This window comes from Notothenia rossii (genome assembly GCF_949606895.1).
Source record: "Notothenia rossii genome assembly, chromosome: 9".
In the NCBI taxonomy this organism is placed as follows: Eukaryota; Metazoa; Chordata; class Actinopteri; order Perciformes; family Nototheniidae; genus Notothenia; species Notothenia rossii.
In genome coordinates this window covers 80,471,586-80,489,508 of record NC_136907.1, presented here as the reverse complement: position 1 = coordinate 80,489,508, position 17,923 = coordinate 80,471,586, and the positions used below count along the sequence as shown (strand labels likewise).

At 39.9% G+C, this 17,923-nt stretch overlaps 1 protein-coding gene across 2 annotated transcripts in view; it reads left to right on the top strand.

The window, feature by feature from the left end:
• The window catches only part of LOC307018645 (uncharacterized protein), a 55,389-nt gene that overhangs the window by 26,506 nt on the left and 10,960 nt on the right, over nucleotides 1-17,923 (top strand). The window contains exons 1-2 of one of the 2 annotated variants that reach the window (XM_079648979.1): nucleotides 6,112-6,274; nucleotides 7,663-7,758. In XM_079648979.1, coding sequence (XP_079505105.1) covers nucleotides 7,665-7,758 — 94 coding nt within the window. In that variant the 5' untranslated portion in view covers nucleotides 6,112-6,274; nucleotides 7,663-7,664. Of the gene's footprint in view, nucleotides 1-6,111; nucleotides 6,275-7,662; nucleotides 7,759-17,923 lie in introns of those variants that run through there. The other variant, XM_079648980.1, reaches the window with a different exon arrangement.

Here is a 17,923-nt window from a genome sequence, read left to right as displayed (position 1 = left end):
TATGCTTTATTTTTTATTCACAGGCAAGTCAACGTTGTCGCAGTAAAAGTCCCAAGATAGCTCCTGGTGCAATAAAATGTTCCCTTTCAGTGTTTTACTATTAAGTCTGATGTTTCTCTATTAATATTGCTGCAGCATTAATGTGTATGTTGCATCATGTTACTGCTGTAGATGTGTTTCCGAGCCGCTCCGATTATAACGAGAGTTACAACGAGAACGTGACGTCATATTTACACTAGACGGATCCTTTCTAGCCATAACCCAGTTCCTGTCCACGGGCTGCGGAAGAGAAATGCTTGATGGGAAACGACTCACTGGTATCTCCAGCTGAGCGCTCATTGGTGGGTTTTACCCCGTGCTGCTGATGAAACTCTCCAATTGGCTCGGCAAAAGTTGTTGTTGTTTGGTGTCAGTTTTACGTCGCCACTTCCATTCACATTTTTCATCATCGTTCCTCAATGTTTATCATCATGAAATTAATATCTATATATGTTATACTATACTTGCACTGCTTACCGTTTTCATACTTTATATATCTTAGCATATTCATACACACTGTTCATACTGCTCACAGGCTGCTGCGTGTATCTAGTGTATTCATACACACTGTTCATACTGCTCACAGGCTGCTGTGTGTATCTAGTGTATTCATACACACTGTTCATACTGCTCTCAGGCTGCTGTGTGTATCTAGTGTATTCATACCCACTGTTCATACTGCTCTCAGGCTGCTGTGTGTATCTAGTGTATTCATACACATTGTTCATACTGCTCACAGGCTGCTGTGTGTATCTAGTGTATTCATACACACTGTTCATACTGCTCTCAGGCTGCTGTGTGTATCTAGTGTATTCATACACACTGTTCATACTGCTCTCAGGCTGCTGCGTGTATCTAGTGTATTCATACACACTGTTCATACTGCTCTCAGGCTGCTGTGTGTATCTAGTGTATTCATACACACTGTTCATACTGCTCACAGGCTGCTGTGTGTATCTAGTGTATTCATACACACTGTTCATACTGCTCACAGGCTGCTGTGTGTATCTAGTGTATTCACACACACTGTTCATACTGCTCTCAGGCTGCTGTGTGTATCTAGTGTATTCATACACACTGCTCATACTGCTCACAGGCTGCTGTGTGTATCTAGTGTATTCATACACACTGTTCATACTGCTCTCAGGCTGCTGTGTGTATCTAGTGTATTCATACACACTGCTCATACTGCTCTCAGGCTGCTGTGTGTATCTAGTGTATTCATACACACTGTTCATACTGCTCTCAGGCTGCTGTGTGTATCTAGTGTATTCATACACACTGTTCATACTGCTCTCAGGCTGCTGTGTGTATCTAGTGTATTCATACACACTGTTCATACTGCTCTCAGGCTGCTGTGTGTATCTAGTGTATTCATACACACTGTTCATACTGCTCACAGGCTGCTGTGTGTATCTAGTGTATTCATACACACTGTTCATACTGCTCACAGGCTGCTGTGTGTATCTAGTGTATTCATACACACTGTTCATACTGCTCTCAGGCTGCTGTGTGTATCTAGTGTATTCATACCCCTCACTGTTTATTCATCATTCAATTAATTAATTACTTTTCACTTCACTGCTTTTTGCACTCCTGGTTGGAAGCTAAACTGCATTTCGTTGTCTCAGTACCTGTAATCAGTGCACTAACAATAAAGTTGAATCTAATCTTGAGCAGGAACAAATGTATTTACTTAGTACATATCTGACATTAACGATTAAACACATGTGTGCATTCTTTATAAATGCAAACCGAGTCAAGCCGACTCCGGAGGTGGCGATATGCACCTTAAAGCTGTTTGCAATCCGTCAAAAAACCGAGAGAAGAAGAAGAAGAAGGCGAAGAAGAAGAAGAAGAAGAAGAAGAAGAAGAAGAAGAAGAAGAAGAAGAAGAAGAAGAAGAAGAAGAAGCCAACTCGGAGCTGTCCGACTTCAGGCAAGCTTTTTGAGACCTCCCCCTGCTGCGATGGGCTATTCTCGTCTACTTTCGAGGCGAGCCGCAACGCGTCTCAAACAAGCCTATTGTGAACGTTGTGGTCAGCTGTTTTAGCGCAGTTCTCCAGTGAAGGGGGGGAGTCTCCCTCCGCACCCGGTTGGCGTAGTTTTGGCACAATTCCGTTGTACAGACCGACGTTAACAGCAGCCTGTCTGTGCACACGGAGACCGACTCTGTTGTCCAACCGCCTTCTGGAAAAGCTTCACAAGTACGTCGGTACGCAAATGCGCTTTGTGACACAAGTGACGGTACGCATTTCAGATTACGCACATAACCTGCGTACCAGTTATGTGCACCCCTGTACTACAGCAAAAGTATTCTCCGTGGGACTTCCTGCAACAACACCACGCCGTTATCTTGATTCTGATTGGCCAGAAGACATTATCAAAGATGTTCTATTGAGAAGACGATCACTACGTGACAAAAGTTTTCAAAACCGTTTCTGGTCTTCGGTATTTCCAGACAAGTGGCTACTGAAATCAATCTTACTAACTGCTGTCTGTGCAATTTACTCTGCGCGAGTTGGCGGACTTTATTTTGCTTGCTTTAACATAATTTTTCATGGTGGGGCTAAGCCATTTCTTGGTATGGGTGTAGCCTACCCCAGCCATACCCTGGCCCCATAGATATATATATAAACACTAGATGACTCACCCGCGCTGCTGGCCAATGGAGACCGACGTTGCCACTTGGCCGCCATCTTGCCACAGGCAGTTCTCTCATTCATAACATTATGGTTTACTATTTAAATAACCATAGCTTGCTCAATTTTCAACCAATTTTCAAACGGTTTGTTTTTTTATAAACATCAAAGATGTAGTTATGATACTGCATACTTATAATCATGGACTTTCATATGAAAATAACATTAATCAGATAAAGCAATAGCTATACACGCACACACAAGGTATTTATATTAAATATTTGCCGGTGTATATATTTCCATTTATTTTATTATATTGTTAATATTTAAAATAAATTATAAATAAATTATAAAATTAAAATACATTTATATTTTATGTATAAAAATCGGTCTCATGTTACCACTCTGTAAGCCAAGAGTTGTTAATTTAGCAAAAATACAAAGCCAGCCAATTCCTGTATCATAATGTAAGATGTTTTTAACAAGCCAAACCACTTGGAAGAAATCATGTGTAACTTAAGTTATGTTGAAAAGAAAGAGCAGTTCTGCCTCTCCCACTGGTGTAAAGTTGCTGGGTCAACTTTGTAATACTAGGTCTCACTCACAGCCTCTTGTTATTAGCCAGCTAATAAATACAACCACATACACAAAGAAAAGCTGCAATTTCAACATGTCCAAGCATCCTGTATCATAGCCATGCTAATAATGTTTATAATAAACCAAACCGTTTGTAAATCAGTCAAGATTTCAGCGAGTGAAGAGTATTTTTGTGCAGATCACTCACCTTACAACAGCTACCATAACGCGAATCAGAGTAACTGTTGACTGTGGCAAGATGGCGGCCGGTCAGCTACGCTGGAAAATCTCCCATGAGCCATCTAGTGTTTATATATATCTATGGCTGTCCCTGCCAATGGTGGGATGTATGGGGCGGGCCATTCTGCACATGCGTTAAATGCGTTAAATATGTTAACGCAATTAATTCAAAAAAGTAATTACCGCCGTTAACGCGATAATTTTGACAGCATTATTATTTATATATATGTAGATGTACGTATATATATATATATATATATATATATATATATATATATATTTGTATATTTATATGTATGTAAATATATATGTATATGTATATACATATATATATATATATATATATATACATATACAAATATATATCCATACATATATATATATATATATACACATATATACATATACATACATATACATATATATATACCTACATATACATACATATATATATATATATATATATATACAGTGCAATAAGCTTCTTCTTCTTCTTCTTCTTCTTCTTCTTCTTCTTCTAAGAAGCTACAGGGACATTAATCTACGTCGGTAATATTAACTTTATTTAATACAAGATTTACATCATACAGCCCATGTAGTATAATATTTGACAAATGATGAATTACAGCAAACATGTGCAATATATCCATTATTACAGCTCCGTGGGCTCACTGGCAGTAAGGCCATATGGGTTCGTTCTTATTGTGCATCCATGGGTAAAGGTGGGTAAAACGCGTGTAGTACTGAACATGTCACATGAACGTGCCGGGCGGCGCGGTCCCGTGGGTTAGATGCGCGTTCATAATGCCGAGGGAAATAACTCTCAGAATAATGTTATTAGCACATTTTACAACTTGAGGACCGAATGTTTTTAATAAGGGCTATACAAACGTTCATACTGGGTAGTTTATTTACTTTAAAAAAAATTATCCAACGATTTACAGACCACTCTTTCCCAATGTAAGTCAATGGGAAAAAGTGTCTGCAGGGGGGGGGGGGACACACCACACAAAGCTGAATAGAGAGCCGAAGTCCCTCCTCCCTTTCCGGTGTACCTCCATGGGACCTTATTTCCGGAAAAATTATGTATTGAAGTCAATGGCAAGAGAAAAGTTATCTTTCGATCCCGTTTGAATTGTGCCATATGATGTTTGTCAATCTTAAAAAATCATTTTTGCAAGTAAAAAAAAACATTGTCGTAAAACTGTGAAGTTACACTTTTTTTTGGTGTGAAACCTCTTCATGAACTACATCTCTGGTCTCTCACAATACACGTCACCAACACCAAGACAGCCATCACGTTAGCTCATTTCACCTCTTTCTTTCAGAATGAGTGTCAAACGAGTGTAATGTGTAACGTTAATGTCAGGTAGCTAACATTAGCTAACACGGTACACTTCCGTGTTTTGTTTTAGCAACTAGTTCTCTCGTTAAGAAATGCGTGATCGCTGTGTATGCTGTGGATAACATTAGTGTTGGCAAGGACAAGGTACACAGAAAACTAGTTGCTAAAACCAAAACACAGTAGTTTACCTTGTTAGCTAATGTTAGCTAGCTGACATTAACGTAAAGGCCCAGATACACCGGCCAGTCACCGTTGAAGTCGCCGACGCAGACACCGACTGTTGCATCGCCGGACTCTCCTCAGTATTTGCCGACTTCGCTCACTGGAACACACCGCAAATCCGAGCCGAGCACATATGAACTGCGTATGCGTGAGTGGCAATAACTCTCCTTACCAGCAGGCGGCGGTAGTGTGTATTCATCATTCAAAAGAGGCAACAACCGGAAGACAGAGAAGAAGAACAGACTCCGTGATATAAACAAACAACAAATAGCGTTTTCCATTTTCACTCTCGTCCAGTGAAAACATGAACGAACAGGAGCTCTATAAACCGATGAGGTGAAATAGCCGTCCGTGTGTGTTCCATCTTCCATTTTAAATCATTTGTTTACCTCCCTCACTTCCGTTAACGTTTCTCATGCACTGATTCGCTAGCTGAACAGCCAATCAGTGTTATCCCTTTGTCCGACTTCCGGTGGTGTTCCCGACGCCGATTCAACATGTTGAATCGGCAAGGAAAGTCGTCAGGTCGGCAGAAAAGACCCGACGGTGCGGCGCACACCACTCCGAATAGGGCGTGCCCACGCTCATGTTCGGCCCGACTCCCATTTACTGCCGATTTTGGGCCGGTGTATCTGGGACTTTACACATTACACTAGTTTAACACTCAGAAACCTTGTACAGCCGGTCCCGCCTGCTTGCTCTTACGGAACGGACTAACTCCCCTTTTGAGTAATAGCAGCTCTCAACATGCCCAGACGTGTACTGATTTCCGCCTCCTTTAATACTTTTCACCTCATTCTGGTGATGGTGACGTGTGTTGTGCGAGACCAGAGATGTAGTTCATTGAGCGGTTTCACACACAAATAAGTGTAACTTCACAGTTTTACAACAAACAGTGACTTTTTTTACTTGGAAATGATTTGTTAAGATTGACAAACATCATATGTGTAATTCATGGCACAATTCAAACGGGATCGGAAGATAACTTTTCTCTCCCCATTGACTTCAATAAATACTTTTTCCGAAATATGGTCCCATGGAGTTCCACCGGAAAGGGAGGGACTTCACCACTCTATAAAGCCACTTTAAAGTCACTTCCTCAGCTGAAAGAGAAAGATTCTCCCAGGCTGCAGTCGAGACAAGTCTCTCTGTGTCTCTCTGAAGAAGAATCAACGATCTCAGGTTTTTCTCAACAAACAGCAGAATCTCTGGTGAGTTTCCTACAAATCTCAAACACACTGAATACTTCTGTTAGAACCACAATCTGATTTAAAGAAATCTCAAGGTAGGACTACTCTTTAAGAAAAACACTGAACTGGGATCTGTTCTTACGTCATGGAGTGCACTGACTTTGTCTTTTTTTAACTTATGTATTGTATATTAATACTTGTTTATTGTAACTTGCTTTAGTACTTTGATACTATGTCAAAAGTACTTTCTATAGCTCTCTCTCTGTATACAGTGGTTGATGACGCACTTTGTGTCGTAGAACAAAACGTTAAAATCTCTTCAGCTCGTGTTAACCTCAGACCTTATTTCAGGATAAAATCACAAACACATTTAGAAAACCGTTGTTCACAGGAAGTGAGGAAATGATGGGTCATTTAGTTTAAGAATTCGTGCCTGCACAGACAGATTACCATATATGGTGTTGTTGAGTTAGAAATAAAGCGCCACACCTTAATCAGAATTCAGAAAAAAACTTTAGAATTCTGGGTAAAAAACTGAATCCTGTAAATCATTTGTTATCAATACAGATAATACGTTTTGGAATTTTGAGAAAAATAATCAGAATTCAGAATTCTTTCATTTTTTTGAAAACATTTGAGAAAAAATTCAAAATTCAGAAAAAAAGAATTTTATTAATAATAATAGCCTACTAATTAATTACTTTTTCTTTTTGGCCATTACAATTTTTCCTCTTGGCAGAGCCACTGACCTCGAGACCACGGGACAGGAAGGGATGACATGCTGAGTCATTTCCTCATTTTAGAACTATTCCCTGCACAAACAATTTACCAAATATGGTGTTGAGTAAGACTCAGAAAATAAAGTAAGAATTGTCAGACTGTACAAATGGAGTTCGCCCTGAGCAGTTTGTGTTAGCAGCCACCAGAGGGCAGCAAAGATAACAGCATGCAGCTCGCTCTGTAGTATGAAACAGATTGATACACATAAACACAAAGACATACAACATACAGTAGGTTGTTTTTGTGTGTGTTGAGGAAAATGTAGATGTTGATGATGAAAATATACACAATAAGCAATGCAAGATGTCTTGAAGATTTAAAGATGTTACATCTCTCACATTATTTTGTGTCTCTTTTGTTTGATTGTTGTGAGATTTTGTGGATCCTTTTATCATTTTGTTTTCAAATATAATCGTTCTTTGTCTCTTCGTAGATGTTGTGTGTCACTGCCAACCTGTAGACGTTTTGAGAATTATTGTTAACGTTTGATGTCAATATGTTGTTTTATTTGTCTACATTTTTGTGTCCTTTTAAGTAAAAATGTGTAAAGAAAAATACATTGTGTGTGTGTAGATGAACAAGAGATTATCAGTAACTAACAAGCTCCAACCTTTTCCATCCATTCAAAGCGATGGAAGGCAGCGATACGATGCAGGTGGCGGCGCTCGGACGGCCTTTCAGCCTTGGGATGTTGTACGACTGCCGCAAAGACTGTCTCGTCCCTGGTGAGGACTCATTTAAAAAACCTAATGCATCACCACCACACTTTCAGTATTTCAAGTTATTAAGGTTTTTCATCTAAGATCTTTGTCATTGTTTAAAAACTCAAAAAACATTTTAAATACAACAGTACAGGTTTAAAAAAACAAAGCACATTTAATTCATGTAGCGCTTTATTCAAAGACACTTTAAAAAACATTCCATACAAGCATAAAACAAACATACATACAGTACATTAGTGGAAAAACAAGATTCAATTAAAAATAATTTTCAGAAAATATATATGACGTTGGGGGCAAGAGTTGTGACAGTTTTAAGGGATATAAAAAAATATGTAATTGATCAAAAACTGTGGGGTCGGTTCAGACACTGCTATCTCACATTAATATAAAACTAAGGCACACAATACTCAAAAGAAACACATTCACCTCAGATAAGTTGTATTGGACACAGGTTTCTTTTTTGATCCATGTAGATAATGTTATTGATCGAAAATGGGCACTTCTCCAGCAGGTGGTTAAAAAGGCAGGTGCTCGAGTCCCCTTTGAGGTCTACCTGTACACCTGCCTGCACCCCCAGGTCCGGACCTTAGTCCTGGTGGTCTTTAACCTGTTAAGCCCTGAGCCTGTTTTTCAGGTCTCAGGCTCGAAAATGACATGCCCAGAACAAATGACTATATCTTCACTTCTAAAAGTTACATTAATAATCGTTTTTCTCAAAGCAATGATAAACCTGTGAGTTGGATGTCGAAGAGTCAGAATCAATATAGAAGTATATATCTCAGATTGAACGTAGTAAAACTTTTAAAATGATAGTTTCCTTCCAAAAAAATCCATTGCTTATAGTGAACACCACCCTTGAATGATGGGATAGTAGACAAAAACCTTTAGGAATCCAAACTATAACATATAATAAGTACCCTGTATCAAGATTGATGCAAAACAAGTGACATTTGACCTTTTTAGAGAGGTTTAGAAAAAAGAACCCCACCTCTGGTGTCATTTGGGTGCATTTGCCATATCTGTGGAACCCATTGGTCGATTTGGGTGATTGAAACTTCTATTGAACCGTTAGAAGTTCCTAAATCCATCTAAACATTACCCATTGAGGATTGAGAGTGATACGGAAGCACTTTGCCCAAAACCGGAAGCTCTCTTACACTCTATAGACAAATACATTTAATCCCATAGATATGATGATGGATTATCAGTAATCATTTCAAAGTGACACAGAGACATTGGATTAACCTTCAGCAGCGCATATATGGGTTTTAATACCATTGAACACATCTTTTGTTCAGAGAACAGCAAAGGTAAGACGTATTTGCCGTTTTGGCACCGTAAAGTGAAGTTGTGTGTTGTCTTTACTTGCCTGCCGCGAGTTTTGGACGCACTTTGATGAAACGTATACCATTGGAATCTGTGGAATCTTAGCTTTAATATGATATAACGTTTGTGCAGATTGCATGAAGTATAAAATATTGCTACCGTGAGTTATGTGCTAAGTGCGTTAGCTCTCTTTCGCTTAGTGCTGATTCAGACGCTTACCCTAACCCTAACCCTATCAACCATTTGACCTAAACGGAACAGAAGTCCAACACGGAGCGTCTGAATCACAACTTAGCGAAACATGCTAACGTTAGCACATAACTTGCGTCATGCTATCCGCACCAACTACATATCATATGAAAGCTGAGTTTCCACAGATTCCATTGGTATAATTCTCATCACTGTGCGACTCACTGAGCTAGCAGCCAGCAAAGAGCAAGAAAAAAACCTCCGGTTTCAAACCACAACAATAATTACGTCTTACCGTTGCTGTTTTGTGATCAAAAGTTGTGTTCAAGGGCATAACAACGCTGCTGAAGGTTAATCCAATGTCTCTGTGTCCCTTTGAAATGATTACTGATAATCCATCATGACTTTTATCGGCAATAAACGGAGCGTAGTTGGTTTTTCAGTGTTATGACCGGCCCGTTGGCCACAACAGGAAAACAAGGAGAGATGCTCAAAGGTTTAAAAAACCACGGCACTTTATTGGTTATTGTTCCAGAAGCAACACCAAAAACAGGAGAGGATGAGGAAGTAACTGGAGGGCATACCTGCCTGTCAGCCTTCCATCTGTGCACAAACTTATCTCGTGCCCTCATTGGTCATGTGTGCGTTCATGTGTGTTGGAGGAGGGACTCTGTAAGGAAGTGGTAGATTTTCTCCGGTCGTGTATTTTCAAATTCTAGCTATCCCGAGCCGGTTTCTCAAACTTACATAACCTACCTTTAAGTTGTTTGTCTACTATCCCATCATTCAAGGGTGATTTTCACTATAAGTAATGGTTTTTTTTAGGCGGAGATTATAATTTAAGTTTTTTTTACTATGTTCCATCTGAATTTACTCTGACACAGCAACATCGATATTCTGACGCTTCTACAGCCAACTCACAGATGTATCCTTGCTTTAAAAAAAACAATTATTCACATACCGCTTTTAGAAGTGAAAATATAGCCATTCATTCTGGGCACATCATTTTCGAGCCTGAGGCCTGAAAAATAGGCTTGGGGCTTAACCGGTTAACAGGTTAAGATGTTTGCATCTCCGAACCTGAGGCAACGGGTGGGGTTATCATGATGGAGGAGGTCAGAGAGATAGGGAGGGGTGATGATTAGTATTTTGAAGTCTATCCTGTATTTAATCTGGAGCCAGTGGAGGTGTGAAGAACCGGAGTGATGTGGTCTCGGCAGCGGCTGGAGGCACATACTGGAGTTTATTGATGATTTAGTTTGGTTAACCGTAGAGAATGCTATTGCAGTATTCAAGTCTGGAAGTGATGAGAGCATGGATGAGGGTTTCAGCAGAAGTAGAAGAGAGAGAAGGTCGGAGCTGGGCAATGTTCTTAAGATATAAAAAAGCAGTTTTGGTGAGGTGGTTGGCGTGCGGCATGAAGAAGAGAGAGAATACGATACGATAATACAATACGAGAGTGACTGGGCAGAGCAGGTGATTGAGTTTGGTTCGATGACAAGTATATCTGATTCATCCCAGTTGATTTTGAGTAAATCGGGTTGCTTCCATAATTTAAGGTCTGTAAGGCAGGCGGTGAGGGTGGAGTGGGTGGTGGGTGTGATGGATCTGGGGGAGAGGAAGAGTCGAGTATCATCGGTATAGCAGTGGAAATAGATGCCATGTTTGTGAAGGCTATGTCCGAGGGGAAAGATATACAAGATAAAAAGGAGGGGACCGAGGACGGAAGAGGGAATGATTGCTGTCCAGGAGATATGAGGTGCAATGCCAGCTATGCCGGCATGAGAGGAGGATGAAATGATTGATTGTGTTGAAGGCTGCGCTGAAGTCGATGAGGATGGTGAGGTGGCCAGAGTCTTCTGTACGGTAGCTGAGAAGTGCAAACGAGAATTACAAAGTGAGAAACACTTTAACAAAGCTTGAGACAAATTTAAAAAATGTAAAACAAAATTACATTTTATAAAAACAAAATTACATTTTATAAAAACACTTTTTTGAGAACTGAGACAAATTCACAAGTCCCGAAACACTTTAACAATCTAGAGAATCAAACCGGAAAGGGAACGTCCATCATACCAGAAGTGATTTGCAAGTGATTGACACAAACTTAAGTTTGTTTTGGCGGATAGACCGCCGGTACCTATGGACGGCACGAGTGTGTTTATGGTCGTTAAACATGTTTTGTCCGTTCTGTGGAAACCACCTGGGCCAAGTGACACGGTTTTGCTCAGCACGATATACTTTACCGAGCTGCTTCGTTTTAACAGCACATACCTCAACACACACACACACACACCCCCACACCCATACACACACACACACACACACACACACACCACACACACACACACACACACACACACACACACACACACACACCCATACACACACACACCACACACACCACACACACACACACCCATACACACACACACCACACACACACACACACACACACACACACACACACACACACACACACACACACACACACACACACACACACACACACACACACACACACACACACACACACACACACACACACACACACACACACACACACACACACACACACACACTGTTTTGGGAAATGTTAAAGTGGGTTTTATTTCCTGACGCTGTGTGAGTTCCCCGACACACCGGGGACACTTGTTGATGTATAAAAGACATCAACAAGTGGATTTTGCATGATAGGTGCCCTTAAGATAATAAAAAGGGAAAATAAACACATGATAGTTATTACGTTTTTGGTCAAATATATTGTGATATTTAGTTTTCACTTTAGAGATATGGCATATGCAATAAGAACATTGTGAATAAATATGTATTTTACATATTTGAATAAAGGTCTTATGTTATCTTATCTCAACATGGGGAGACACAGATGTGTTCATTTAACATATTATCAAAGCAGACACACGCACGCACGCACGCACGCACGCACGCACACACACACACACACACACACACACACACACACACACACACACACACACACACACACACACACACACACACACACAGTGTTTTGGGAAATGTTAAAGTGTTTCGGGACTTGTAAATTGGTCTCAGTTCTTGTAAATGTGTTTCACTAATGTCATTTTGTTTCATAAAATGTAATTTTCTTTTTTTTTTGTGGCCAACTTTTTATTGTTTTTTTTTGTTTGCCCTCACAAGGGGACTTATATACACAGATACAAATGATATAGACCAGTGGTTCCCAAACTTTTTCTGTCAGGACCCCCCTTTGGAGAAAAAAAAAAGTCGGGCCCCCTCAACACAAGTCAGGCTCAATGGCGGCGCCAGAGATTGCTGTGGGGTAGCTTGACGTTGAGGGTGCTCAAACATTTAGGGTTTCCCGTTAATGTACCGGTCGCTACAGTGGAATTTTCAACTGCAACACTCCCCACGCACACACAGTGTACCCGCGACTGTTACAATGAAGGCTCGATCATCAGCTCACGGCATATAGGTGTAAGCAGGGGTAAAGTGCTATTTTTTTATAGGTGGTGTGTGGACCTCACATAGGGGGGTCCGGGGGCAAGCTCCCCCGGGAAGATTTATTTTTAAATATTGTTAATAAGTTGAAAGCATCAATCTGGTGCACTTTGAGAGCAAAATGAAGAGATCTATGGATACATCTCTCAACACCCAGATGAAACAGAACTGTAAACAGATTTACTTTTTCTTTATGGATATTTTACAAATCACTCCCTTTTAAACTTTATTCTTTTTTGAATGTCATATAGTATTTCATACCTGTTTTTAATTTATTCTCTTATTTTTGTATAACTATAATGATCATATAACCGTGCACCTCGGAAATAATTGTTTACATTAATGGTGACCAAAACGTTTGAGACCCACTGAGATAACACTGAGAGTCCTTTAGCTCACTGAGCCTCTCAGTCTGACAGGAGAGGACTCTCCTCCACTTAGTTGTTGAAAAAACTCCTTTTATCCGTTAGCGTAGCACGCTAGCACCAGAACCTAACAACAACGATCTCCGGTACCGGTGCGCTCTCTCTCTCTCGCTTGCGCGCGCCCCACACTTTGGGAACCACTGATATAGATAATATAGACAATAATACAAAAAGACAAAGAAAAGACGAATAAATAAATAAAAATATATAGGGAATCCTTTTCCCATGCCACCCCATCCCTCCCCCTTCCCACCCATCTTGCCATTTCACAGAAAATCCTACCTGATGTTTGTTAGCAATCTTCTGAGTTTGTCTATCTATTATATTATACATATTATTTATATTATCGCATAACAATTTCATGTAATTTTTTATAAAATGTAATTTTGTTTTATAACATTTTAATTTGTCTCAAGTTTTGTTAAAGTGTTTCACACTTCGTAATTAGTGTGAATGCTATTTATAGCATTCCACTATAGTTCTTTGAATTTGTATTCTTCCCCTTCATCTTATTTCTGGCAATACTTTGGCACTCCATAACTTCAGCCTAATTTAAGCTACAGAAACCATTCACATATTAAACTATTCAGCCTTTTCAGCAATCGATGGGAAACTTTCAACTTTTTCAAAATATTTAATACTTTTTGAAATATTCAGCTTTTTAAACTCTTTTTTTAACATGGAAGTCAATGGGAGGAACCTTCAAATCCTCTTTTACCTAAACTTTGCGCCAAATTCTTCTCCTTCCACATACTTTCAGCTAGAGACTTCATCCCAACTTTAAAATGATCACAAGACCTTCAGCTATAGAAACTTCTTGTTCAGATTTTTCATATCTTTTACACTTTTTGAGATATTTAACTTAGTTTGGAGCATGGTAAAGAGGCTTTCTTCAGATTTTAACATGAGTGTGTATTGAGCAGCTCGTTAAGGCTTAGAGTGCTTTGATATCAAAACAGAGTGGAGGACAGCTTGAAATTCGCCCAAAAAAACGTTTTAAACTTGCCATAATTCCCAAACCCTACACTCCTGAGACATAATTTTCCGTGAAAAACTTAGGAAAACTTCAACTAGGTTGAAAAAAAAAGAAATTAAGAAAGAACATTAAACAAAATGCCTCTTGAGGGCATGAAGAGACAACAACTTGTCAAAAAGGCCACCTAGCTCCAAATAGACTCCAATGTAAACAATTTCCGGATCTTTCTTCAGAACAGAGAGAAGTACACTTTAGACAAACTGCTCCCGTCTCCACATTTTACACACAAAACCCCAAAAAAACCATATATCAGTTCATTGGGGTTCCCTGATGCTCACGGTCTGGTAATTTTTTTATAGGAACCATAGTCAGATATGATCCTCAATGCATTCTTAATGGCACTCAGTGCTGCAGCTGGTAACCATGGTGTTGCTGGGCAGATTGAAAGCTTTGATCTCTGGGCTCACACAGGTGTTATGAGTAGGTGCTCAGCATAGAAACAAACACTGACAGACTGGACTTTAACAGACTGTCTCATTCTTTTCTGTCGGATGGAGACTTCATACTGACTTCAACAGGTTCCACATATTTTATACATTATTGGTGACATATGGTTTTCGTCAAAAAGTTTGCAGTCAAAATATTCTGCTGCTTTTTATTATTATTATTAGATGTAATTTAAATAAATAAGACGCTTTTATCCAAAGCAACTTATTCAGTACTGTGGACAATCCCCACAGGATCAATGTGGGGACACAACAACATGTTGACTGCAGTGGGACTCTAACTTGCTACCCCCTGATTCGAAGTCCAGCACACTGTCCACTGAGCTACAGCCTCCCCAAGCCTTTTTACTATATGTTATCTTCTTAATACACATTCATTCACTACTACTTACATCCAGAGGTGCAGGAAGGTATTTTGAGTGGGGGTGCTGAGGTGCTGGACTCCAGTGGACACTATTACGGGCACTATAGAGCACACGCAAAAGCGCAAGCACCAGGGGCGCTACAGTGGAATGTTCTACTGCAACACTCCCCACACGCAAACACACAGTAAACCCGCGACTGCTACAGTGAAGGCTCGATAATCAGCTCCCGGCATATAGGCAGGGGTAAAGTGCTATTTTTTTACGAGTGGGGAGCGGACCTCACCTCCTCTAGGGGAGTCCGGGGGGTTGCTCCCCCGGGACATTTTTTTTAAAATATTGAAGTTAAAAGCATCAATCTGGTGCACTTTGAGAGCAACATTAAGAGATCTATGGATACATCTCTCAACACCCAGATGAAACACAACTGTAAGCAGATGTTCTTTTTCTTTATGGATATTTTACAAATCACTCCCCTTTCAAACTGTATTCTTGTTTTACTGCCATATAGTATTTCATAACTGTTTTTCCTTTATTCTCTTATTTTTTATAACTATAATGATCATATGAAGGTGTGCCGCGGAAATAATCTTTTGAATAATTTGTGACCAAACCGTTTGAGACCCACTGAGATAACTTAGACTAAAGTTAACTATCTAAACACTCAGAGTCCTTTAGCTCACTGAGCCTCTCAGTCTGAGAGGAGAGCTCTCCTCCAGCTTGTTGTGGAAACAGCTCCTTATGTCCGTTAGTGCAGCTAGCTAACCAGATGCTAACAACACGGTCCCTGCTGCTGGCACCGGTCTCTCTCTCTCTCTCTCTCTCTCTCTCTCTCTCTCGCTCGCTCGCTCGCTCGCTCGCTCGCTCTCTCTCTCTCACTAAATGCGCTATTTCCACACACACACACACACACACACACACACACACACACACACACACACACAGAGAGCCAAGCTTGAATGACACAAGCACACTTTTATTTCCATGCAACTCTCTGGTTGGTCTGGTGTCTTGCCTCTGTTGCATTCACTGAACACGGGAAATTACAGTTCTGCCGTCCTCTCTAGTGTCTTGATAAGGTTCACGTAAAGCACGGTTAATGTATTATATTATTGAGGGAGAATTGCCGGGGCTACAGAAAAAACATTCGGGGCAGCCCAGGCGAGCACACACACTACAAAGATGTAAAATGTTATTTTACCAACAATGTGGAATGTATTGGTTCCATATTACACAGATTATGCACAGCGGGAGCAGCAATAACCATCAAATAATAATTCAGACAGGGGAGCTCCGCACCGCCTGCCTGCCGCTAGGGGGTTCTGCAGCGCCCTCAGCACCCCCCTTCCCGCGCCCATGCTTACATCTGATATGTAACTCCTTCAGCCTACTTTCAGCTGCAGAAACTATTCAACTACTAACTTATTCAGCTATTTCAGGACATTGAGGCTATACATGTTGTTGCCTATACCTTTTTTTAAACCTTTTCTTTTAAATATGAAGCTTCTTCACTATTTTTCCTACTCTTCCAGTTTAACATTTTACTTTCAAGTCATTGCAATGCATTTGAGCTGTAACAATTTGATTCAAATCATTTCACTTTTCTGCATTTCTCTGCTAAGTTCAGCAACAAATGTTCACAGCATTCACACGCATTTTCTGCAGGAAATGCATTTTCTAGTTAGTGTGAATGCTGTTTACAGCATTCCACTATAGTACTTCAAATCTTTATTCTTCTGATTTCAGCCAATACTTTGGCTCTCCATAACTTCAGCTTACTTTCAGTTACAGAAACCATTCAAATATCAAACTAGTCAGCCTGTTCAGCAATCGATGGGAAACCTTTTCAAAAATATTTTATACTTTTTGAAATATTCAGCTTTTTAAACTCTTTTTTTAACATGGAAGTCAATGGGAGGAACTTTCAAATCCTCTTTTACCTACACCTTACGCCAAATGCTTCTCCTTCCAAATACTTTCAGCTAGTGACTTCATTCCAACTTTAAAATGATCACAAGACCTTCAGCTATAACACTTGTTATTCAGATTGTTCATATCCTTTACACTTTTTGAGATATTTAACTTAGTTTGGAGCTTGGTAAAGAGGCTTTCTTCAGATTTTAACATGAGTGTGTATGGAGCAGCTCGTTAAGGCTTAGAGTGCTTTGATCTCAAAACAGAGTGCAGGACAGCTTGAAGTTCTCCCAAACGTTTTAAACTTGCCATCATTCTCAAACCCTACACTCCTGAGACATAATTTTCCGTGAAAAACGTAGGAAAACCTTCCTCGCACGCATTTTCGTACGCATTTTCTGCAGGAAATGCATTTTCTAGTTAGTGCGAATGCTAAATAGCATTCACACTAACTAGAAAATGCATTTCTAGTTCTTCAAATCTTTATTCTTCTGATTTCAGCCAATACTTTAGCTCTCCATAACTTCAGCATACTTTCAACTACAGAAACCATTCAAATATCAAACTATTCAGCCTGTTCAGCAATCGATGGGAAACTTTCAACCTTTTCAAAATATTTTATACTTTTTGAAATATTAATTTCAAGTAGTTTCCTACCTGCATTAATCCACCTCTTAATATCATTATTATGAAGTCACAGCTATAGAAACCATGAATATTATACAGAAACATAATTTTTTTTGTTAAGATGTAGATCTAATCAGGTTTCCCCAAAACCTTTTAAATGCACCGTTGCTTGTAAGGGTCCAGCCGTGCTTTAGTGTCTCGCAGCTGCCTTTATTAGACAACTGAAGTTTGCAAACCCTCTGTGGCTCCAAACACCAAGTCGGTCAGTCGTAAATATCCGGCATTCCCAGGAATACAGTGTGCAGTACTCCTCGGAGGCTGAGAGCCAAGGTACTGCTGTAG